Genomic DNA, 23,601 nt, shown 5'->3' on the forward strand with positions numbered 1-23,601 from the left:
TCCTATTATGATTAAATGGGGTTGCTGCTTCAAGCTTGATCAAGTACGATTATAGCAAAAACTAGTTTAACTATCTAAAAAGTTGATTACTCGAACAAAAACAACATGCATTTCTTCATCTCTCTTCATCGCATATTGATTGGATCAGACAGTGTAATGCTGCTGGATCGTACCGATGTCCAGTCCCTTCAGCTTCACCACTGATTCGACGTGCCCCTTGAGCGTATGCAGCTTTCTCAGCCTACAACACAAATCTCGTACAATCTTATAATCTGTACTAAATTTTAAGGTTGAGGATGGAATTTTTAGTACCTTGCAACTTCTGCTCGTCGTTTGGCCTACTCAGCTGATATGAATCCGGGTGTCCCTAAGAAGGATCGAAGAACCGGATTTGAGGACAAATCCTTTCGCAAAGAAGGAGAGGATGATGTGAATCCGGGTATTCACAATCATAGGATACAACGACATCGAGGGCCATGGGTTGATTGGGGTCCAAGAAGAAGGTGGAGACATGGCAAGAAGTCAAGCCGAATGTGGAGGTCTGTTCAAACGTCAATATGCCTACTGAGACGGTGTCCAAATGCTGATCCAAGACCACCATCGTCTTCATCGTCGAAATACCTTTGCGTGGGTACCTCACACGCCCCAAACGGAGTTCGGATGAGAGAGATATGGTCGTTTGAAGAAAGCCGCGCAATGCAGAACAAAACGCGCGGGCGGGCGTTTTTCCTCATGCAAAACGCCCGGTCGGGCGTTTTTATCGAGAGATCAATATTTGTCCAGAAACTTCGCCCGAGCGGGCGAAATGAACCTAGGAAAACGCCCGGTCGGGCGTTTTGTCCGGGATGTGTCTTTTTTACCAAGAATTGTTTTATTTTGCTCCTTTTTCACTTCTAGTATAAATAGACATGTTAGGGTTTTTCTATGGAGAATTTGAATGATATTGTAAGAACAAAGACTCCATTTGTGAGCACCCATCTTCATTTTTGAAGATTTATCAAAATCCCTTGTGGTTGCATTCCAATCTATTGCCGGGCTTAGGTTGAATGTTAAGGTATGCTTTACTAGTTCTTGTGTTGCTAGTTTTGTGGAGCCATTAGATTCTTGCTTTGGTGAAAGTTGTCTTGGGTTGTCTTCATTGTTTTGTAGAAGGTCCATAGGTTCCAAGCATCCATCTAAATCATAACACCTTCACCTTCTCCCTTTTCCACCTTTTTTATTATTTCATTTCTTGTTGGGTTTGTTTGGATTATTGAAATATTTACAAGAGCAAGTCCGGGGCAAACATATGTGTCTTGAATCCCTAAGATTCACATTATCAGCAATCTCAGAGAGCTCCCTGTAGCTGTTCTTCTCGTTGAAGAGATTGCCAGTTTCTGGTGGCTGAAGGTCGTGCAAAGTCCTCTGTGCAGCTGCCCATTGAGCCTCTCTCTCTTCTTTCCCGTAGTTGGACTTGGTGGTGAATGCAGTCTACATCCGAATTAAGAGAATCGTGCATTAGCCCCACGAGACGTAAATGAACCAAGCTACACGTGAAGTACGTGGAAATCATATCTTGTTCTCCAAAAGATTATCCCACGCCTTCCCACTAAGCACGTAGCGAATGCAGAACTTGAGGATGTCGAGGGGGGAGTAAGTGATGATGCTATAAAGCCAAATGACACCTGGCCATCCCCAACCACACCCCTTGATCTTCGCAAAGGTCCAGTGAAAGAGCAGGTTTGCGCGGGTGTCGTTTCAAGCAAGGGTGTATCCTACTGATCTGTATGGAAATCCCGGCTAATCTTGAACCTGGTATCAATAATTCCTCAACCCCATTTTACTGGCTAGTGTAGTGGAGGTAAGGGTCGAATCCCACAGAGATGAATGCGCTTTGGAAATTGTGGTGATATTCTGGAAAGGTTGGTTAGCTACCACGCGTTGGGTTGAGACTTTATCTAGACTGGAATTTAAGATGGTATTCTACTGAGTAGGAGGTGGGAAAGGTGTTGGACAGACGGCTGTGTACGTGGAAAGTGGGGAACATGGTTTTCAGGAAGTATATGGAAAGTACTAGTTTACAATAAAAGGCTAAACGGAATATCAGAGGAAAGAGGTAGTTAGGTGACTAGGCCTGCAGATCTGAAAAGCAAAGGACAAAAGTAGAAAAAGTGGTTAAAAGCAAAAGTGGTCTCAAAGTTGGATGGAGATGTTATCTTCTTCAACTTGAATCAAATCAGATCAGCGAATCCAAAATTATCACCATAGAAACACAGATTAACAACTTCATGAACATAGATCTGCAATTAAAACCTCAAACCAAAAAGATCGAACACTGAAACTGTAATTACGCCTACTGGTCAACATGCAAGTTGGCAGAAATCACGTAAACAGGGCTTTCACACTTAACCATTGCAGATTCGATATCTAGCAACTATCTAGACTTACAAACTCAGAGAGATTAACTACTGAATGAAAACATGTGATTCAACACTGGAAATCACCGTAGCTACTGGATCTAAGCTATCTAGGCAGAAAAGAACTAAATCAAACGAGAACAGATGCACAAAAACAACTTCATATCATAAAAACCGTTTGGATCGCAACTAAAACTTCAAAGTACGAAAGTATTTAAGAAAAAAACAGATCCAACGTAAAGAAAACACACGAGATTAACTAAGAAAGCAAGTAAAGATTGTTTGCCACTCCGAGCGATGAAACAGTTAACACTTCGGAACACGCTGACTGGAACGAAGAACTGGAACTCCGGCGAATGGATGATCTTCAAGTGATCATGGCTGTGGCGAGGAACGAGAACACGAAGGATAATGCTGTAGGACTGATCTACCGAAGAGAGATTGCTAACTAAGCGTAGGAGTGATTAACTACTTGATGATGATTCTCTCTCCAAGTGGCTTCCTTTTATAGGGAGGCCGCCCTTGATTTTTAGGGTAGACTTCAAACATGAAATGACTCTTTTGCCCCCTTGCTAGCGGCTGATCTTCCCAGCTATCCTTCTTCTCTATCTCGAGCCTTTTGGGCATGCATACTGGTCAGGATAGCAACATCCTGACACCCTTTTCACCTGAATTCTCTGATCATTGCCATACTGGCTAGAACACCTTCCCTGCACACTTCAGCAACTATTTTGCAGATATATTTCACTTATGGACATCATACTGACCAGTAACCAAGGCCTAGAATCCGACTTATCAAACTGCTCACACTTACCACATGCTTGTCCTCAAGCGTGAAGAACAAACAAAAAGTAATAAGTCGTATTCTAGCCTGGTTACACCCCTGACTGACTCTATCCTAAACTAGATTCTAAACATGACGCAAAGAAAAACACAACAACAACACAAACACACAAAAACGGACACAAAAAACACTAAAAACACATCAACTGGGCTATATTTTCAACCATCCCTCCCCTTGGGATCAGGTGCAATCCGTCTTTGGACAGCCTTGAACTTCTGCCGCCCCCCTTTTCCTTTCTAGTCGGTACATCCGCTTGTCAAGATCGCCCACACTCTCGGCCATACACTGAGTTCACTCAGTCGCTCATTCCTCAGGGAAGTTCGGGACTGTATTCTCTCAAATTGTTGAACCACTAGTTGCTTCGGACTTCGATTCCACATGTAGCTACTGAAGGTCTTTCGGGCTTGTAACGGGGCTATGACTTGTAGTGTTTGGGGTGGTTTCTGGTGTGGGGGAACTGTGTGCATTTGGCTTTCGGTTGTTGCTTCTCCTTGGCTGGACGCTTTCTGATATCAGGCTCCAACTGGTCAGTAGCTTCTTTGTGGCTTCGCCACTCTTATTCCTTCTCTCCTTTTTTGTGGTCAAGTCTTTTTGGACCATTTTCTTTACATATTTTTTTCTCTTTCACTTTTGTGGCTTCGCCACCCTTATTCCTTCTTTTTTGGATATGGGATGAATCCCTAATCGATTTTTCTCTTTTCCTCTCAGCTCTTTTCCAGTTGGCTTCTTCTTTGTATGTCCTTCTAGCCAGTTGCCTTATTGCCTTACACACTGTCCCGGTGGTTAAGGGGTTATTTCGGGGTATATAAGGTCAGAAAGTCGGGTTCTAAGGGTAGTTTTTTTTTTGGGGGGGAGGAGTTTCCTACTGCCTTTAGTGTTGCTACACGCGCTCACTTCACCCTAGGCACCTTGTGGCAGCCACTCTTTTCTTTTCTGAATTAGTGGAAAGTGGTTACACTCTAGGCTTTTAACTCACATTTAAAGAGGGCTTTCGTGTTTTGGCTCTAAGTATGGGCTTTTCTCTCATACTCGCATCATCTATACTGACTAGGAGATACTACGGGGGGTGGTTTCCATTGTCCAGCATGCCCTACTCCTTCAATTCCCCTTACCGCCAGCTCGAGACGGTTGAGTTTTAAGCCCAATCAAATAAAAAAAAACAACCTAGACACTACACAACACTCACAGATAACACATATGTACACATGTCATACTGGCCAGTGCATTCCCCCCTCCCACACTCACAGATAACACATACTTATACGAAAAACTTCTAACACTTAGACTATATAATAGGCTAAGTGGGAGAGTTAAAATCTAAACAAAAACCAACAATCCTGAACACATATATACAACAAACTCCTCACACTTAGACTATATAATAGGCTAAGTGTGAGTTAAACATGCACTGTAAAAAACAATTAAAATACAAAAAACTAAAAAGAAAAGAAAAGAAAAGAAAAGAAAAACTAACTTGTCGTCGGGGGGGTGGTCACATATTTCTCCTGCTTCTCCGAGGAGCAGGCTTTGGTGCAGGTGGTTCTGTCGGTTGTTCCTCCTCGGTCTCTGACTGGTTTCCTTCAGGTTCGGCCGACTCCTCGGTATCTCCTTCCTCTAGTTCTTCCTCTCCTGTTTCTGGTACCTGTGATCTGATGTCCTGGCCGCCATGGCTACTTGGTCTAGCCTTCGTTGCTTGCTCTCCTCTTCTTATTTCCCGCAAAATTCCTTCCATCACAGACGCCAATCTGGTCATCTCCGACCGTATCTTTCTATTTTCTTCTGCCATTTCCTCCACAGCCTTTTCCAACCTTTCCTGCCTCTGCTCTTGTGCTGGTGTTCCCTGGGCTGCCAGTGCTCGTCCAGTTGGTAAAGCCTTTTCTCCCATTGCATAAAAACGTGGCACGCTTTGTCTCATATACACAGTGTTCGTTCGGACGAACAGTGGGGTATCAAACAATCCAGGGGCGTCCACCATGATCAATGGGGAGAAATCCTCGGCCTCTGTGATGGTGATGTTGTTTCTAACGAACACTCCTAAAATATTGCAGAGAGTGAGGTTTCATGCTGGGTGAGTAGCAATCAAATGGCATTGGTAGGCGGTCCAAAACCCCTTCACGAAAACTTCGACGAGGCTCTTGTCAGCAGTCAGCTTGTTCAAAGTGAGTGTTCTTGTCTTGTCACTGCATAAAACATCCATCCCCGCCATTTCCTCTATGGCGGTCAGTAGTTTTGTTATGGCACCTTGTTGAGAGAGGCGGTGGGACCCGATAGCCATAGTGACAGACAACACCGTTGGCATGGCGATGGGGATCCCTCCAATCAGGAGGACCAGCAGGTTGTCAATCCCGTCCCTGTACTTGCGGTGCTGGATCGGGTACATGACAATGACCTCGATGATTATCCCAACGAAGATGGAGCAGATGCAGAAGTTCCCGATGGCGGTCAGAACCTTCTGGAAGTGTCCAACTTGGTTGGTGCTGTCTACCAGATGAGCAGCCTTGCCAAAGAAGGTGTGGACACCTGTTGCAATAACAACAACCTCGATCTCCCCCTGCTTGCACGTTGACCCGTAGAATACCTCATCCGAGGGGCTCTTGGTCACGGGTAGGGACTCCCCTTTCAATGAAGATTGGTCGACTTTCAAAGGATCACCCTCCAAGAGACGAGCATCAGCAGGGATAATATCTCCTAGCTTTATGCTTATTATATCGCCAGGGACAAGGATTGCTGCATCCTGCTCACTCCATCGACCGTCTCTCAACACCTAAATCATACATAAGTTATAAACCATTCTTACAATCGAAATCTTGAGATCATAAGCAGAGTATTTTAACCAAGTTACCTTGGTTTTTGGCACGAGATCAGCCATGAGAGCTGCAGCAGCATTGCCAGCATTGTCTTCTTCGATGAAACTGATGGTGGAGTTGATGAACTCAATGCAACGATGCCAACGAAGTCCTGCCAGTCGGGAGGCCTTCCATCCCCGTTGGCGAGGACTATAGCCATCAGGGCAGCAGCCCCATAACCCACGATAACGGGTTCCACACGAAGCCTAAAAACTTGAGGAGCTTGCTCTCCTGCATACAAAATATCCAACAATCATCACTCATTTCTTTTCAAACATAACTTTCACACATGAAGAAACAAGGCAATGTGGTCTAACCTTTTTCTCTTCCAACTTGTTTGGACTAAATATTTTCAGCATGTTTTCCCCTTCCTCCGAAGTTAGACCTTCTCGCGTACATTTTAGCTGCTCGAATACTTCGTCTACAGGAATCCTTTTCTGTAAATTGGCATTCGAAATGTTGTTAAATATACCATCTTAAGACATCGCAGATAACACGTAGAATGAACACTCGTGCATATGAGACGACTCACTATTATAAATCATATATAATCAATCATATAGAAAATTAGTACACATAATTCCTCTTCAATTCATCACTCTTTTTAAATATTTTCAGCCTGTTCTCCCCTTCCTCCGAAGTTAGACCTTCTCGCGTACATTTTAGCTGCTCGAATACTTCGTCTACAGGAATCATTTCCTGTAAATTGGCATTCGAAATGTTGTTAAATATACCATCTTAAGCCATCGCAGATAACACGTAGAATGAACACTCGTGCATATGAGACGACTCACTATTATAAATCATATATAATCAAACATATAGAAAATTAGTACACATAATTCCTCTTCAATTCATCACTCTTTTTCTTGCACAAGGTGATTTTAACCTTTGATATTACTGAGTTTTGGTTAATTAATGCATAATATTTAGCGGATTATCATACTAAGTTTGATCATAACCATCTAATTAAAGTTCAACAGAAGCTCACTTTAACTAACACACATAAGGAGTTAGTTAACAATTCATAAATATCTCATTTTAATATCACTCAAAAAAACTTTTATATGGAGCTAAATTTTGTTGTGTGTGTGTGAAGTGTGTGTGAGAGAGCAAGAGAGGAGTTTGTGTGTATATGTGGTAGGTCTAGAAGGCCACGTGTGACCTAATGTATGCACTTTAGTGCCAGTGAATGTTTAAATTAAATTTCTATTATCTATTCTGTTGGTATTTTGGATCTATATGTAAAGTCTTCACTAGCTTCCTTATTTTAGTTTAATTTATCTGTACTTGATTTCAATGGTAAGTTTTCGTTCTATTTTCTTTTTCTTGTAAAAAAGGGGAATTAATTTCATAGTACTGAAAAATAGACTAGTTTTTAAATTTTGGGTCGTCCCCAAAATTAGACAAACACTAAATAAAGAAAATTTTGAACAAACAAACAACACTAATAATCTAGACCTCACAATCCAGTAACACCACTTCTATTATTTTTTTCTCACTCTCTCTTAGTTTTCCTATCTTTCTTATTTTACTAATCACACATTAAAACTCGTGTCATATACAAATTTGTCAATTTTTTAAGGACGGAGGTTGTATTAATTCATGTCATCTTCAACATTAAAAGTAGGGTTCATCTGAAAATATTTGGCAAGTTTGAGTCGTCAACAAATTCTTTAATCTCTAGCTTAAACATGCATTGTTGATCTTTGGTACCGTACATGATATAACATAAATTATTTATTGTAGTATAATATATAAAAAGTATTATCATGAAAAACATTCTTGTGTATGTAAACAATCGTTATAACAATAATATGAAAATTCCTACGAGAAATCCATCTTTGTGACCTCATTATCCACATAATTAATCAATATACATGAACTATATTTATTTTCAATTCCTTAAATTGATATGATCCCTATTCATTATCGTCATCACTGCACAAAAGATTCCACGCGAGGATAAGGTTAGCATTGATAATTTTAGAAAGCAAGACGTATTTGGATAAGTATTTCTTGAAAATTTTGGCAAGGAGTACTTTTAAAGACTTTTTCTTGATAAAAAAAACCTCTAATAAACATAAATTCATATGTATAGAGAAAAGAAAAGAATTAAAAATAGGGCTGCTGTATTGTTTAATTTTATTATGATAACTTTTTTTTTGCTTCTTCATTAATGGTACCTATTTATTATGACCTCTACAATATTTCTTTGAGAAAATCATGCTTTTCTCGACTCTTCCCTGCCACCCACCCCACTATTTTGATGGATTATAATTTACCAGTAAATAATAAAAGAATTTCAAATTTTATTTATGTAGTATAATATTATTGTTGTATTTGAGGACATAATCTTTTTCATGTGAGGAGGCATGGGCTTGAGCTTTTGGCATCCTAATGCACTTTTTTCATCAACTTTCACATGCACCTTACCTTCTTCATATATGCATATCAAAATCATGTGAAGTTATTGCCTTTTTACTTCTTCATCGGAATAAATAAACACATAAACCCTTTTCGTTTCCAATCCTCTAACATTTGAGTCTTAAATTATCACAGTTTACACATGGAAATTAATTATTAATAGTAGAAGACAAAGTACCAAATTTAAGTTTCCTGTGATAAGCTACTGAGTCTATAGATATGTATGTACTGAGTCATGAAATTAAAGCTACTAGAATAAACTCATTTTCCTTAAATCAGGTTGTCCTTCAAGTTAAAGTTACACATGGGATATTCACTTTTGGTGTTTTCTTGATATTTAAACACTCAAAATCAATTTTCATGATTTGGAACAATGCTTTCGAACTTCTCAAGATAAGGAGATAGTGAGGGAGATGTCAGCTAATGAAAATGTTGTTGCTGGCAAGTTGAGGCTAAAGGGCAAAGCCTTTGATGCGAGGAATGCAGCCATCAGAAAGAAAAGGAAGCACAGAAACAGAAATATCGTATCATACCATGCTGTTGGGAATGTTCAGTCGACAGGTTTGCCACAATCTTCTTGACCTTCTATTCTTACATCTTTAAGCCGCCTTTTAGATGTTTATTTTGAATTAGATAGTTCAACTTGTTAGATTTTGGTTTGGTTCTTTCTTTGTATAATTTCTCTATATGTTAATCCTAGGAGCAACTCGTTTGTGGTGAAGATGAAAACAACGCGTTGGTATCAGATAAAACGTATTGTGATGGAAATTGAGAGGAGGAATGCGCCCGACTCAGCAGAAAGACGCTACATGGAACATCTGCATAAAATCGAGCTGGAGAGACTTGCAAAGGCTGCTATGAAGTCTCACTGTGATCGTATTGGGGAATTTAATCAGTATTTGGCTATCCCGAGCGAGCACTATGACCTTCCCAAAGCTGGGCCTAGGCATGCACAATCCGGTCCGGCCCGCCGGTTAACCGCCGGTTCGGGCCCGCCGGTTCATGAACCGGAACCGGGCCCGGAACCGGCGGGTTGAACCGGCAGAAGGGTCGGAGGGTCATAAGGGCCGGTTCAGGTTCGGCAATAACTTGAACCGTGAACCGGCGGTTCAAAACCGGCGGTTCGGCGGTTCGAACCGCCGGTTCAAAGGGTCGAACGGCTAGGGTTCGTAGGGGTTCGTAGGGGTTCAAAGTAGGGATTGGTATGAACCGGCGGTTCGCCGGTTTAGGGCGCAAACCGCCGGTTTTGGACGAAAACCGCCGGTTTGAACCGGCGGTTCCGACCGGTTTCCGCCGGTTCCGGAAGCTTTTCAGGCGTAGGGGGCTAGGTGAGGTCAGAAACCGGCGGTTTGTGTCGGAAAATCGTGGACCAACCCGCCGGTTTTGTGGAAAAACCGCCGGTTTTGAGGTTGAACCGCCGGTTCAGGCGGTAAACCGGCGGTTCGGCCGAAAATTTGAAATTTTGAAATTTGAATTTTTTTTTTATTTCTTCCAATTTTACTCCTATAAATACCCCACTTCTCCTTCATATTTCCTTACCCCATTCTTGTGTTAACAAGGATTTCATTCTCAATCTCCATTTCTCTATTATCTCCTCATTCTCTCTAATTGCGCAAGTTTAATTCTACACTTTCTACTCACTACTATATTTGTTGTGCTCATAATTTACCACTTCTTTTATACTTCATACATATTTTATTCCAAGTCCATATTACTTTTCATTTATCAATATATTCAATATGTCTTCTTCTCTTGGTGAATCGGGACGTGGTGATCGGGGCAAGGGAATAGCCCAAGATCAAAGCACTACGCGTCCCTCAAAATCTCGACGACCTAGTCGTCGAGATGTTATGGACGAGGTTTCCCGATTGGCAGCCGAACGCATGCAAGTAAGTAATGAAAAATTTGTTTTCCAATTCACATGCACAAAATTTCATTAATTTTTTTTTGCGTTCATACTTTTAACTTCTACGTACATAATATTTGTAGATGGAAGAAGATCATAGGACCGCCATGCTACTTGCTGAAATGCAACAAGGTGGGGGTAGGGGAGGTCGTTCCCAACAAGATGAGGAGTTCGACGTTACTATATCGTCGGACTCGGACAACAACGAGGATAGATCGCATTCTCGTATTCCTTCTAGCACCGGCGGAAATGAGGAGATGCCTCCCCCTGCACCCACTAAAACGGCAAAAGCTTTGAAATCGGACATTTTTATCAAACACTACAAGAAGGTGGCAGTGGTGATTCCAAGTCCTGACGATCCGAACTCTCAAGAAGAGACTTCGGACTTTAATGTTTACTGCAACTATTGCGATAAAGTGTACAAATGGTCCGCCGGTGGTGGATATGGCACCCTCCGTCGCCATTTAGTGGCAAAGCATCCGGTAGAATGCGGCACTGCCTCTACCCAAAGCCAACTAAACTTCCAACCCGCCGGCTCGGGTTCGTCAGGTGCGCCTCTATTTAAATATGATAAAAAGAATTTTGATGATACAATGACTAGATGGGCGGCTATGAAGCATATGCCCTTTAATGTTTTTGATGACAAAAGTTTTGAGGTTACTATGCAAAGTGGGTTGAATGTAGCAATCAAAAGAATAGGTCGAATGACCGTGCAACGATCTACCGTTCGGCAGTGCTTGGAGAAAAAGGTAGAATTATCACGTTATTTAGTTAACATGGGCCATAGGGTGAACATTTGCTCAGATGTTTGGACGGATTGTTGTAACCGTCATTCATACATGGGTATTACGGTTCACTTTGTGGACAACAGTTGGACTTTGAACAAGCGTTTAATTGGTTTTAGAGAATTTGAAAGTCCACACACTGCACCCGAAATTGCTTCTTTGATTATACAAGTGTTGAATGAGTTTCAGCTATGCAACAAGATATTTTCTATTGGTTTTGATAATGCAACTGCCAACACCGCAAGTATTGCCGATTTGATTGCGGCTTGTACACCGGTAATTGGAGGTAAGTATTTTCATCAAAGATGCATTTGCCATATTTTAAATTTATGTATACAGGATGCGCTTGAATTATGGCAAAAGCATGTCTCTCCTATTAGAAATGCAGTTAGATTAATCCATCAAAAGCCGGCTATTGGCAAAGCATGGAAGAAATATTGCCATCAAAAGAATGTCAGGTACACGAATTTTACTATGGATGTGTCTCATAGATGGAATTCGACATATGATTGTCTGAATTCTACCTTGACACATAAAGATGCTTTATGTGATTTTTATAGAACTAACCCCTACCGTGATTTATATCTTTCGCATAGTTGTTGGGATAACAGTTTGGCTTTATTTAAATTGTTCAAATATTTCAAAAATGCTACTGTTGAATTGTCGGGTGTTTATTATTGCACTGCTGTTCGTGTTTTGGAGCATTGCATGTACATATCCTTTGGTTTTAAAACTGCAATGAAAAATGCTTCCTCTTCTCCCGAGTTAATGTGCGTTTTGTATTATATGATTGGAAAATGGCTCAAGTATTTCAGTGAGATTCCTAACGTGTTTTTTATTGCAAAGGTATTGGATCCAAAATGGAAATTAGCAGGTACCTCTAGAATTTTAGATTTTTATTATAACAATTTGAGTTCAATTGATCTTGGTCCCCTTCAAGCAATCCAATCCGATACCAGTGACGAGTTTGGAGTCGACCTCTCAGAAACCTTTCAAATAAACCTCCCGGACCGGTCAGTTGTGCAACAAAACCTCGAGTATAACTTGCGCTCTCTCTACACCGAATATGAAACCAAGTATAACACCACTCACCAAGTCAGAAGACCCCCTCCTCCACAACATAACTATGGCTTTGCATTTCAAGCCGATTATGATGACCCCGACGCGCAATCCCAACTAGCCGACCTATACAACTACAGCATCGGCGGAAGGTCCTCAGGTATGGTCAGTGAATTAGATTTATATTTTGAATCACTCTTTTCCTTTGGTGATGAAGGTCCTACTCCTCCCGCCCAAATCGACGCCCTCGATTGGTGGGGAACCCACGAGAAAGATTTTCCCATCCTTGCTTCAATGGCCAAGGAGATTTTTTCTGTTCCGGCTTCCACCGTCGCCGTCGAGTCCGCTTTTAGTGTTGGCTCGCGCGTTTTGGATGAATCAAGAAGTAAGCTCTCGGTGAAAAATATGGAAGCCGTGATGTTACTTGATGATTGGGCCAAAGCTGACGTCCGAGAACAAGAAAATGATTGGAATGATCGTCAAGAGGGATCACAAGATGAATTCACCGGGGATGAAGATTAGCCCAACCGTCAACCGCCGCCGGCCAAGCCAAATAGGTAAGTAAGGTAAGAGAACTACGTGGACTTTGATTCCCTAATGCAAATGAGCAATTGGGATACGTAGGCACCTCAACTTAAATTTTTAATTTAAGTTGAGCTCAAGTCCTTTTTCTTTTATTTCTATTTTTCCCTTTAATTCCTACTTTAAAAATATGCAAATACAATTACATATTTGTATTTGTATATACTCTAGTCGATGAAGTATATTTCTCTATACGGCTAAATGAGGGAAACTTTTGACAATTCTACTACAATTGTTGATTGTTAGACGAAACTCAACATTTAAAGTTGAATTGCTAAAGGTGTCCTTAATTTAGTTATGTAGAAAGATCTTCTTCGCCGGTTAAGAGTATATATATAATACACTTATACGTTTAAGAACTTCAACGTCGTTTCTTGTCATTTGTAATTAGTTCTTCACTAGTAGTCTCATTTGTATTTAAATTTTGTTTAAGACTTCAAGACCGCCATATGTTTTCAATTTGTAATTGTTGTAACTTGTAACGTGTAATTTGTAAACATGCAATTTCAATAAAATTGCAACTTTAGCCGTATTTTTTTCAATTTTATTTACTCACATTGCATACAAAAGCAAACTTGAAAAGTGTAATGTAATCGGATTAAAATTGAAAAGTTGAAGAATGCAAAAAAAAAAAAAAAAAAAATTTCGTCGAACCGCCGAACCGGCCCGGAACCGGCGGTTTTGAACCGGCGCGTAACCAGCCGGTTTGTTGAACCTGAACCGGAACCGCCGGGAGCTAGGCGGGCCGGTTCAGGTTCGCGAATTTTCCGACCCTTGACCCGCCGGTTTGGGCCCGGAACCGGCAGGTTCCGACCCTTGTGCATGCCTAGCTTGGCCTGGCTAACCACCATTCCTCTTGACTCGTGGAAAACTCGAGTTCGTTGTTTTTACTTTCCTCTATTGTTTCTAGTGATTGCATCAACAACTTCTGCATTCTGTATTTGGAACTTCGATTTTTTTTACTTTAACGAAATAAGAAAGTGGAATTATAGTACTATATATGAAGTATAGTAAGGAAAAAACAATATAGCATTTCATGTGCCTAGAATTATAGAACTTGCGACATCAAAGAAAATCCCGTGCTCACAGATAGGAAGGAGGTGTCCTTCACGAGCCAGAAGAATAGTACAGTCCCTAATGCCAAGTACCCTCCTAAGACGACTCCGGTGGCGAATATCTCCTTGAGTTTCCAGCTGTCTGGGACCGGAGATGGCTTCACCCTGTCCTTTGAGATAGTCATGATGGTTCCTAGTAAATATATGCACCGCGTTAATACATGTATAATTTTTTAAATAGGGATTTGGATGCAGTTAACTAACCATCGTTTAGTATGGCGATGATCAGAACCATGAATGGGGCGAAGTCGAATTTCCATATCAACGCTATATGCATGAATCCAAACTATATTGTTTTGCATACATAAAAAACCAGAGTTAGAAAAATGCTAGTGTGAGACATGCCATTTTGGGCGTTACTCGAATACTTACCACAATACGTATTGTAATTGAGACGGCGTATATCTGAAAACGATATTGGAAAAATAGTTAGTTCAGACAGTTAACAAGAGGCTAAATATGCATAGAGTGATGAAATGAAATCACAACTCACAGTGTAATTCTTCATTCTTTGGAAAATCGCTCTGCTAGTAAGCACTGCATTTATGATGACGCTCAGCCCCGGCTCAGTCAAGACGATGTCTTATGCGCCTCGAGCAGCATCCGTTGTATCAGCAACAACAATGCCGATATCTGCCTTGTTCAGAGTTGGGGCGTCGTTCACACCATCCCCTGTCATACCACATATGTGTTTCCTCTCTTGCAATCTTTTTCACGATTTCGTATTTGTGTTCTCCAGTTAAACATAACACAATTTTCATTTTATAGTAGTACTAATCAGCAAAAAATAGCATCGAAAGAAAATGTAAACTCACCGGGAAAAACTCCAGCAAAGCCATCAGCGTTCTCGATCAGCTCTTCCACAGAAAGTGCCGCAATAGATTCGTCTTTGTCCTGTCCAAGCAAGGAAGAAGACGGGTACATGTTTGTCCCCATTCCAAGCCGGCGCCCTGTTTCCTTGGCAATGGCGAGCTGATCACCTGAAAAACGAGGGAAGAGTGAGTAGCTCGAAACATATGTACATAAACAAACATATGATTCATTTACCAGTGATCATGTTCACATTCACGCCAAGGTTCAAGGCTCTCTTGATTGTTTCTGCGCTATCGTGCCTAGGTGGATCGAACAAAGGCAAAAGGCCAACGAGCTGCCACGGCCCTCCAAGACTCTCCTTTGACTTCTCAGGAACTTCCTGCAGATGACGATAAAAAAGGCAGCACGAACATAAACTATTGTACATATCAGAAAAGGATAGTGCAACTTTGGAGATATGTTAAAATACTTGTCTAGCTACTCCTAAGGAACGAAGCACACGTTCAGCGAACTTATCTATAACAGCATGAACTTTCTTCCTCACATCTTCCTTGCTATGACAAAGTTCCAATATCTACAGAGAAGGGAGGATTTGTGAGAAAGAGTCACGGCGAAAAGAAAATCATAAGGTGGGCATACCTGCTCGGGTGCACCTTTGCTCGCGCGATGCCAATTCCCATTGGAACCTATGTAAGTCAATGTATTCCTCTTATCCACTGGGTTGAAAGGCAGAAAATGCACCTCTCTTATACCAGCTCTCGCCTGTCGAATCGAGACAAAAACAATGATATATCTAAGGCAAATTGAACTAAAATTAATATTTTGTTCGAGTACAACATATACCTCCTTTGGATCAGCAAGCATCCTTACAATTGCAGCATCTATGGCATCCTGGTTTTCAGTTCTCGAAGCCCGAGCTGCGAGCAGCATCACCTGCTCTTTGTCCAACCCCTTCACGAAAACTTCGACGAGGCTCTTGTCAACAGTCAGCTTGTTCAAAGTGAGTGTTCTTGTCTTGTCACTGCATAAAACATCCATCCCCGCCATTTCCTCTATGGCGGTCAGTCGTTTTGTTATGGCACCTTGTTGAGAGAGGCGGTGGGACCCGATAGCCATAGTGACAGACAACACTGTTGGCATGGCGATGGGGATCCCTCCAATCAGGAGGACCAGCAGGTTGTCAATCCCGTCCCTGTACTTGCGGTGCTGGATCGGGTACATGACAATGACCTCGATGATTATCCCAACGAAGATGGAGCAGATGCAGAAGTTCCCGATGGCGGTCAGAACCTTCTGGAAGTGTCCAACTTGGTTGGTGCTGTCCACCAGATGAGCAGCCTTGCCAAAGAAGGTGTGGACGCCTGTTGCAATAACAACAACCTCGATCTCCCCCTGCTTGCACGTTGACCCGTAGAATACCTCATCCGAGGGGCTCTTGGTCACGGGTAGGGACTCCCCTGTCAATGAAGATTGGTCGACTTTCAAAGGATCGCCCTCCAAGAGACGAGCATCAGCAGGGATAATATCTCATAGCTTTATGCTTATTATATCGCCAGGGACAAGGATTGCTGCATCCTGCTCACTCCATCGACCGTCTCTCAACACCTAAATCATACATAAGTTATAAACCATTCTTACAATCGAAATCATGAGATCATAAGCAGAGTATTTTAACCAAGTTACCTTGGTTTTTGGCGCGAGATCAGCCATGAGAGCTGCAGCAGCATTGCCAGCATTGTCTTCTTCGATGAAACTGATGGTGGAGTTGATGAACAGCAATGCAACGATGCCAACGAAGTCCTGCCAGTCGGGAGGCCTTCCATCCCCGTTGGCGAGGACTATAGCCATCAGGGCAGCAGCCTCCATAACCCACGATAACGGGTTCCACATGAAGCCTAAAAACTTAAGGAGCTTGCTCTCCTGCATACAAAATATCCAACAATCACCACTCATTTCTTTTCAAACATAACTTTCACACATGAAGAAACAAGGCAATGTGGTCTAACCTTTTTCTCTTCCAACTTGTTTGGACTAAATATTTTCATCTTGTTCTCTCCTTCCTCCGAAGTTAGACCTTCTCGCGTACATTTTAGCTGCTCGAATACTTCGTCTACAGGAATCCTTTCCTGTAAATTGGCATTCGAAATGTTGTTAAATATACCATCTTAAGCCATCGCAGATAACACGTAGAATGAACACTCGTGCATATGAGACGACTCACTATTATAAATCATATATAATCAAACATATAGAAAATTAGTACACATAATTCCTCTTCAATTCATCACTCTTTTTCTTGCACAAGGTGATTTTAACCTTTGATATTATTGAGTTTTGGTTAATTAATGCATAATATTTAGCGGATTATCATACTAAGTTTGATCATAACCATCTAATTAAAGTTCAACAGTAGCTCACTTTAACTAACACACATAAGGAGTTAGTTAACAATTCTTAAATATCTCATTTTAATATCACTCAAAAAAACTTTTATATGGAACTAAATTTTGTTGTGTGTGTGTGAAGTGTGTGTGAGAGAGAAAGAGAGGAGTTTGTGTGTATATGTGGAGCTAATGTATGCACTTTAGTGCCAGTGAATGTTTAAATTAAATTTCTATTATCTATTTTGTTGGTATTTTGGATCTATATGTAAAGTCTTCACTAGTTCCTTATTTTAGTTTAATTTGTCTGTACTTGATTTCAATGGTAAGTTTTCGTTCTATTTTCTTTTTCTTGTAAAAAAGGGGAATTAATTTCATAGTACTGAAATAGACTAGTTTTTTAATTTTGGGTCGTCCCCAAAATTAGACAAACACTAAATAAAGAAAATTTTGAACAAACAAACAACACTAATAATCTAGACCTCACAATCCAGTAACATTACTTCTATTATTTTTTTCTCACTCTCTCTTACTTTTTCCTATCTTTCTTATTTTACTAATCACACATTAAAACTCGTGTCATATACAAATTTGTCAATTTTTTAAGGACGGAGGTTGTATTAATTCATGTAATCTTCAACATTAAAAGTAGGGTTCATCTGAAAATATTTGGCAAGTTTGAGTCGTCAACAAATTCTTTAATCTCTAGCTTAAACATGCATTGTTGATCTTTGGTACCGTACATGATATAACATAAATTATTTATTGTAGTATAATATATAAAAAGTATTATCATGAAAAACATTCTTGTGTATGTAAACAATCGTTATAACAATAATATGAAAATTCCTACGAGAAATCCATCTTTGTGACCTCATTATCCACATAATTAATCAATATACATGAACTATATTTATTTTCAATTCCTTAAATTGATATGACATTTATTTGATTTGATCCCTATTCATTATCGTCATCACTACACAAAAGATTCCACGCGAGGATAAGGTTAGCATTGATAATTTTAGAAAGCAAGACGTATTTGGATAAGTATTTCTTGAAAATTTTGGCAAGGAGTACTTTTAAAGACTTTTTCTTGATAAAAAAAACCTCTAATAAACATAAATTCATATGTATAGAGAAAAGAAAAGAATTAAAAATAGGGCTGCTGTATTGTTTAATTTTATTATGATAACTTTTTTTTTGCTTCTTCATTAATGGTACCTATTTATTATGACCTCTATAATATTTCTTTGAGAAAATCATGCTTTTCTCGACTCTTCCCTGCCACCCACCCCACTATTTTGATGGATTATAATTTACCAGTAAATAATAAAAGAATTTCAAATTTTATTTATGTAGTATAATATTATTGTTGTATTTGAGGACATAATCTTTTTCATGTGAGGAGGCATGGGCTTGAGCTTTTGGCATCCTAATGCACTTTTTTCATCAACTTTCACATGCACCTTACCTTCTTCATATATGCATATCAAAATCATGTGAAGTTATTGCCTTTTTACTTCTTCATCGGAATAAATAAACACATAAACCCTTTTTGTTTCCAATCCTCTAACATTTGAGTCTTAAATTATCACAGTTTACACATGGAAATTAATTATTAATAGTAGAAGACAAAGTACCAAATTTAAGTTTCCTGTGATAAGGTAAATTTTACAATTATGTCAATAGTATAGCTTATAAATTTATCTTTAACCCCTAAATGAAATCAGATTATATACTATTTTACACCTCAATTAATCGAGAATATATATTTCAAACACACCCATACTCGAGGGTTACATGAAATCACTGAATATTTGGATTTTTGAAAGTAATCAAGAAAGATAATTAAGCAATTAAATCAGCTCCATTCCAATTGGAATATGAATAGTTTGACTGCAATTCCCTATAGATTCTAAATTGAATTGAACTGTGCTATAGTAATTTTCTTTAAAACAATATTGAGTTTTGAAAAGAATAAAATAATGAGGCATTGATTGACTAATTAAAGAAAGAAGGTCCAACTATTCCTAACGTTTGGGTAGAAAGGAAAAGGACATATTAGTGACCTTTTGAGAAAATGGAACTTATGTGTACCAAATATGATCTTCATCCAATAAGAAATTGAAATACTTATTTAATTTTTTGCCTGAATACAATATTAATAAAGTTCATCCAAGATCATTGATGATTTTGTTCAAGTGTATTGATGTATTCTAAAAGAATGTATTTTATTTAATTGGTTTTGATTAGTGGGTGTCTTCTTCCAAATTACCTAAAACTCAAACTTTATAAAATGGAATTATAAATGTACCACTATTCAAGGGACACATTATTATTATTATTGTTGTTATTATTTCTTACAAGACGTGTTTGATTCAATTAGACGATATAAGGTACATATAATAATTGCAGAAAACCACAAGAGTAGGCTTTAATTATTTTGCTCTTTGTGCTAAAATAGTTATATAAGAAATTAAATGGAAGATAGGGAGAATCCTGACCAAAAAGCATCGGCCCATAACAACCGAACTTATTGGAGTCTGTCTAAGGGAATCGTGTTCTTCTAATCTTACTTAACTTTTATGTCAAGCATCTCAACATTCTCTAATTTTACTGGGTTGGCCAACAGAGTAATATCCTTGATGACCTAACAAAGGGAAATAAATTAAGTATTGATCAATTCAACGCCCTAACTTCTTTCCAATTGAATTATGATATTAACACGCATCCTGACATGGCCTATAGATGTGCTAGGCGCGCCCCGGTCATATCCCATCTGTCTTATGCCGATGACATTGTCATTTTCAGCAGGGCACACAGACAGTCCGTGGAGAGGCTAGTGCAGTGTCTGGAGCACGATTCCGCCGTCTCGGGTCAGATGGTGAACAGAGGAAAGAGCCACTTCTATCTCTTTGAGAAGTTCGACTCATGGGCGGCAGAGGTGGCACAGGCGAGTGGTTTCCAGCAGGGTTTTCTCCCCTTTACCTACCTAGGAGTGCCTACCTATAATAAGGGGGGCTGATGGCCGAGTACCTGTTAGATATCCGACAAAAGATGGTGGACCGGATTCACAGCTGGTCGCATAGACATCTTTCTCTTGGAGGTCGCATTGCTCTGATCAAGAGCACCCTTGTCACTATCTCTCTTCACATCTTCCAGATCATGAAGCCGTATGAGTATTGGATGAAGGATTTGGAGCAGATTTTGGCCAGGTTTTTTTGGGGCACGGTGGGGGAGCAGAGGAAGATTCACTGGGTTAGCTGGAGGAAGAAGATTTGCTTGCCGTTGGATGAGGGAGGCCTCGGCATCCGTCGTTTTCATGAGCTCGTCAAGGCTTTCAGCATCAAGCTCTGGTGGAGATTCCTCGCGCAGGATTCTTTGTGGGCGCAGTTCACGATGCGCAAGTACTGTTTCCATGCTGGGCGTGCTTTTATTTCCCCTTACTCTGTGCATGATAGTTCTATTTGGCGTCGGCTCACTCATATTAGGGGTCAGGTGCATGGTCTTATTAGATGGTCCCTAGGCGAAGGGCGGATTAGTTTCTGGGACGACGTGTGGGTCGGGGATCGCCCCCTTAGGACCTATTGTCTGCCCGGGACTGACCTTCCTGCCGCTGAGGTTTCTAGGCTCTGGCATGATCATACTTGGCATTTTGAAAAACTGCATGATTATTTGGCTTTGTATGGTGTGCCTTTGTGACATCCCTAACCCGTAACATGCATTATTTTGCATATTATCATATTATATTGTCATTGCATATTAAATTGTCATTTTTATTACAGAAATATTAAGTTTGTCATAGATAATATATTTATTGTTATGACGACTCGGTATAGTCGAATATATAGATAGTTTTGATTCACGAGAATTTTAAATATGAATATGTACATACTATATAATTAAATTAGTGTATATATGCCATAATTATTTAAATTTGTGTGCATATGTACTAACGTGGATGAGTGCATGGTATTATGGAGTATTTTGTGCATTAATATATATATACATATACACGTTTTTATATATAGGAACAAAATTGAGTATGACTAATCTCCTAATTACTAACTCTATTTATATATTTGTATTTTGACTATTGAATGATTTTTGTAAACTTATCTTTACTTCACAATTAGATATGTTGTAGGTGACACGTAGCCCCTTGAGTACTTAGGACTGCCACTTGGAGTAATAACATTCAATTTGTTTGTTTAAGTCGGCTAGTGCAACGTAAATATTTATATACAATTATACATCTTTATACACAAATTCTTTTAGAAAAAGAGATATTAGAAGAGGTTATAAGAGATCAGCGGAAGAATAAAAAAGTAAGGAAATATTTTGGGCAAATAGGATCGAGGGTTATAAATCATAACTTGGATTCATGGTTCAGTAGGTTTTCCTCGGGTATGTATAAATCACACTTTTAATTTTACATGTTTTATTTGCTTCATTGCTAGGTGTTAAACAAAATGAATGATTTGATTATATGATGTGATCCAATATGATTATATGTTATTTGATTTTGATGGTCGAATATGATATGAATATTTGATTGCTGAAATGGACATGTTTGTATAAATATATTTGATAATTTGACGGAGTATGATATGGATATGTTATTGGTGCAAATGATATGTTTATGATACCGATTATGTGAATCATTGGACTAAAGAGGATCTGTGACGGTCTTGCCCTGAATATGAAAATACAGAGGGACCTATGAGTCCAATTACAGAGGGACCTTCGGGTCAAATACAGAGGGACCTATGAGTCCAATTATAGAGGGACCTTCGGGTCAAACACAATGGGACCTTCGGGTCAAATTATAATGGGACCTACGGGTCAATCATAGAGGAATCCCGGGCAGATACCAGGCTTGACTGTTACAAAATAATAAACTGAATAGAGTGGCATATGCATATGAATATGAAATGGTTTGTTTTTAAATTATGTTATATATTGTCTCTGGTTATATGTATTGATAAAAGAATATGCGTGATGTTTGTACCATGTGAGATTAAAGGTAAGATTTATATACACTGAGTTGTGGCTCATATAAACCACTAAATTTTTCAGGAATAGGATAACAGTAAAGTTTTGACTGACATGGGTCATAGGAACTCCACGTGTTATCAGGTTCGGCGGCTGACGCATATTGGCAACTTTTTCTTCCTCATCATTTTGCATGTAGATAAATGTATAGTATATAGAGTGGTGAGAGAGTTTCACTACTTTACAGGATATTTTGAAATATGTATCGGATAAGTGTTGGTTTGAACTTATATAATATGGGTGTTCTATGTATTAGACACATGTATTGATTGCTTTTATTATAAGGGATTTATTTATTATAAGAGTATACGTCATAGGGGTTGAGATGTGACAGCCTTTGTATGTGTTGGATCTTATCAGGGCTGTTCCGATTGAGGTGGGCAGGCGAGATGTGATGCGATGGAGCCTCACTGGCGATGGCGAGTTCTCGACGGCCTCAGCTTGGGAGCTCATCCGGACACGGTCCCCTAGACATTTCAGACTTCGCATGGTTTGGAATGCTAGGCTGACCCCGACTATCTCTGTCTTCATCTGGCGCCTCCTCCTCCAGAGGGTCCCCGTTGAGTGTTATGTTCATACCCGTGGTATCTCTCTCGCATCCAAGTGTCTGTGTTGTGTCTCTTCTTTTTCAGTCGAGTCTTTCCAGCATTTGTTTGTGTCAAGTCCTCTGGCGAGGTCGGTTTGGGATTTCTTCGATGGTTGGTTCTCATACATTAGCACACACATTCACACGTGCACTGACATTGCAGTTAGACTAGGATTTTTGTGGAGGTCCTCTCACAGGGCTCCCACCTTGCACATCAGTTTCATTAACCCTTGCCTTGTATATTGGTTCATTTGGACGGAGAGGAATAGCTGCAAGCACCGCGGCATTTCTTTTCGTTCTTCCCATGTTATTTGGCAGGTTATTCGGCATCTGCGGATCTTGGTGGCGGCGGGTGTGCTCCTACCCCTTCACTGGCGCGGTTGCACCCCGACTGTCGACTTCATGCCTTCGGTTCCTCCTCGCCGGCGAGTTCTAAGGTCCCTGAGTGTGCTTTGGCATCCACCCGACAATCCTTGGGTGAAGCTGAACACCGATGGGGCCTTTTTCGCCTCGACAGGACAAGCTGGTGGTGGGGGAGTGGTTCGTGGTTCTGACGGTTCTCTCCTGGGGGCCTTTTGCACGCCACTCGTAGCTGGGTCGGCCTCCGAGGCGGAGCTCTTAGCTCTTCTTCACGGGTTGACATTGGATATGCAGTTCTCTTCGCAGGTTTGGGTCGAGATGGATGCAGCAGCAGTGGTCGCGGTGTTCACTTCAGGACGCGGAGGAGCAGCGGATGTGAGACATCACATGGCTCGCATTCGCACTTTGCTCTCACAGTTGCAGGTTATGTTCTCTCACATCTT

At 40.2% G+C, this 23,601-nt stretch overlaps 1 protein-coding gene and 1 pseudogene across 1 annotated transcript; both read right to left on the reverse strand.

The window, feature by feature from the left end:
- Positions 1–115: 115 nt before the first annotated feature.
- Positions 116–6,246, reverse strand: LOC121779079 (plasma membrane ATPase 4-like). The gene is made up of 5 exons (XM_042176423.1): positions 6,130–6,246; positions 5,349–6,004; positions 3,237–3,267; positions 1,315–1,470; positions 116–241 (listed from the first exon to the last, which is right to left on the reverse strand). The coding sequence occupies exons 1-5, from the start codon at positions 6,244–6,246 to the stop codon at positions 116–118; spliced, it is 1,086 nt and encodes a 361-aa protein (XP_042032357.1).
- LOC121779080 lies at positions 6,246–18,637 on the reverse strand (annotated as a pseudogene).
- Between the last annotated feature and the right edge of the window lie 4,964 nt (positions 18,638–23,601).

This window comes from Salvia splendens, chromosome 19, assembly GCF_004379255.2.
Source record: "Salvia splendens isolate huo1 chromosome 19, SspV2, whole genome shotgun sequence".
Classification (NCBI taxonomy): domain Eukaryota; kingdom Viridiplantae; phylum Streptophyta; class Magnoliopsida; order Lamiales; family Lamiaceae; genus Salvia; species Salvia splendens.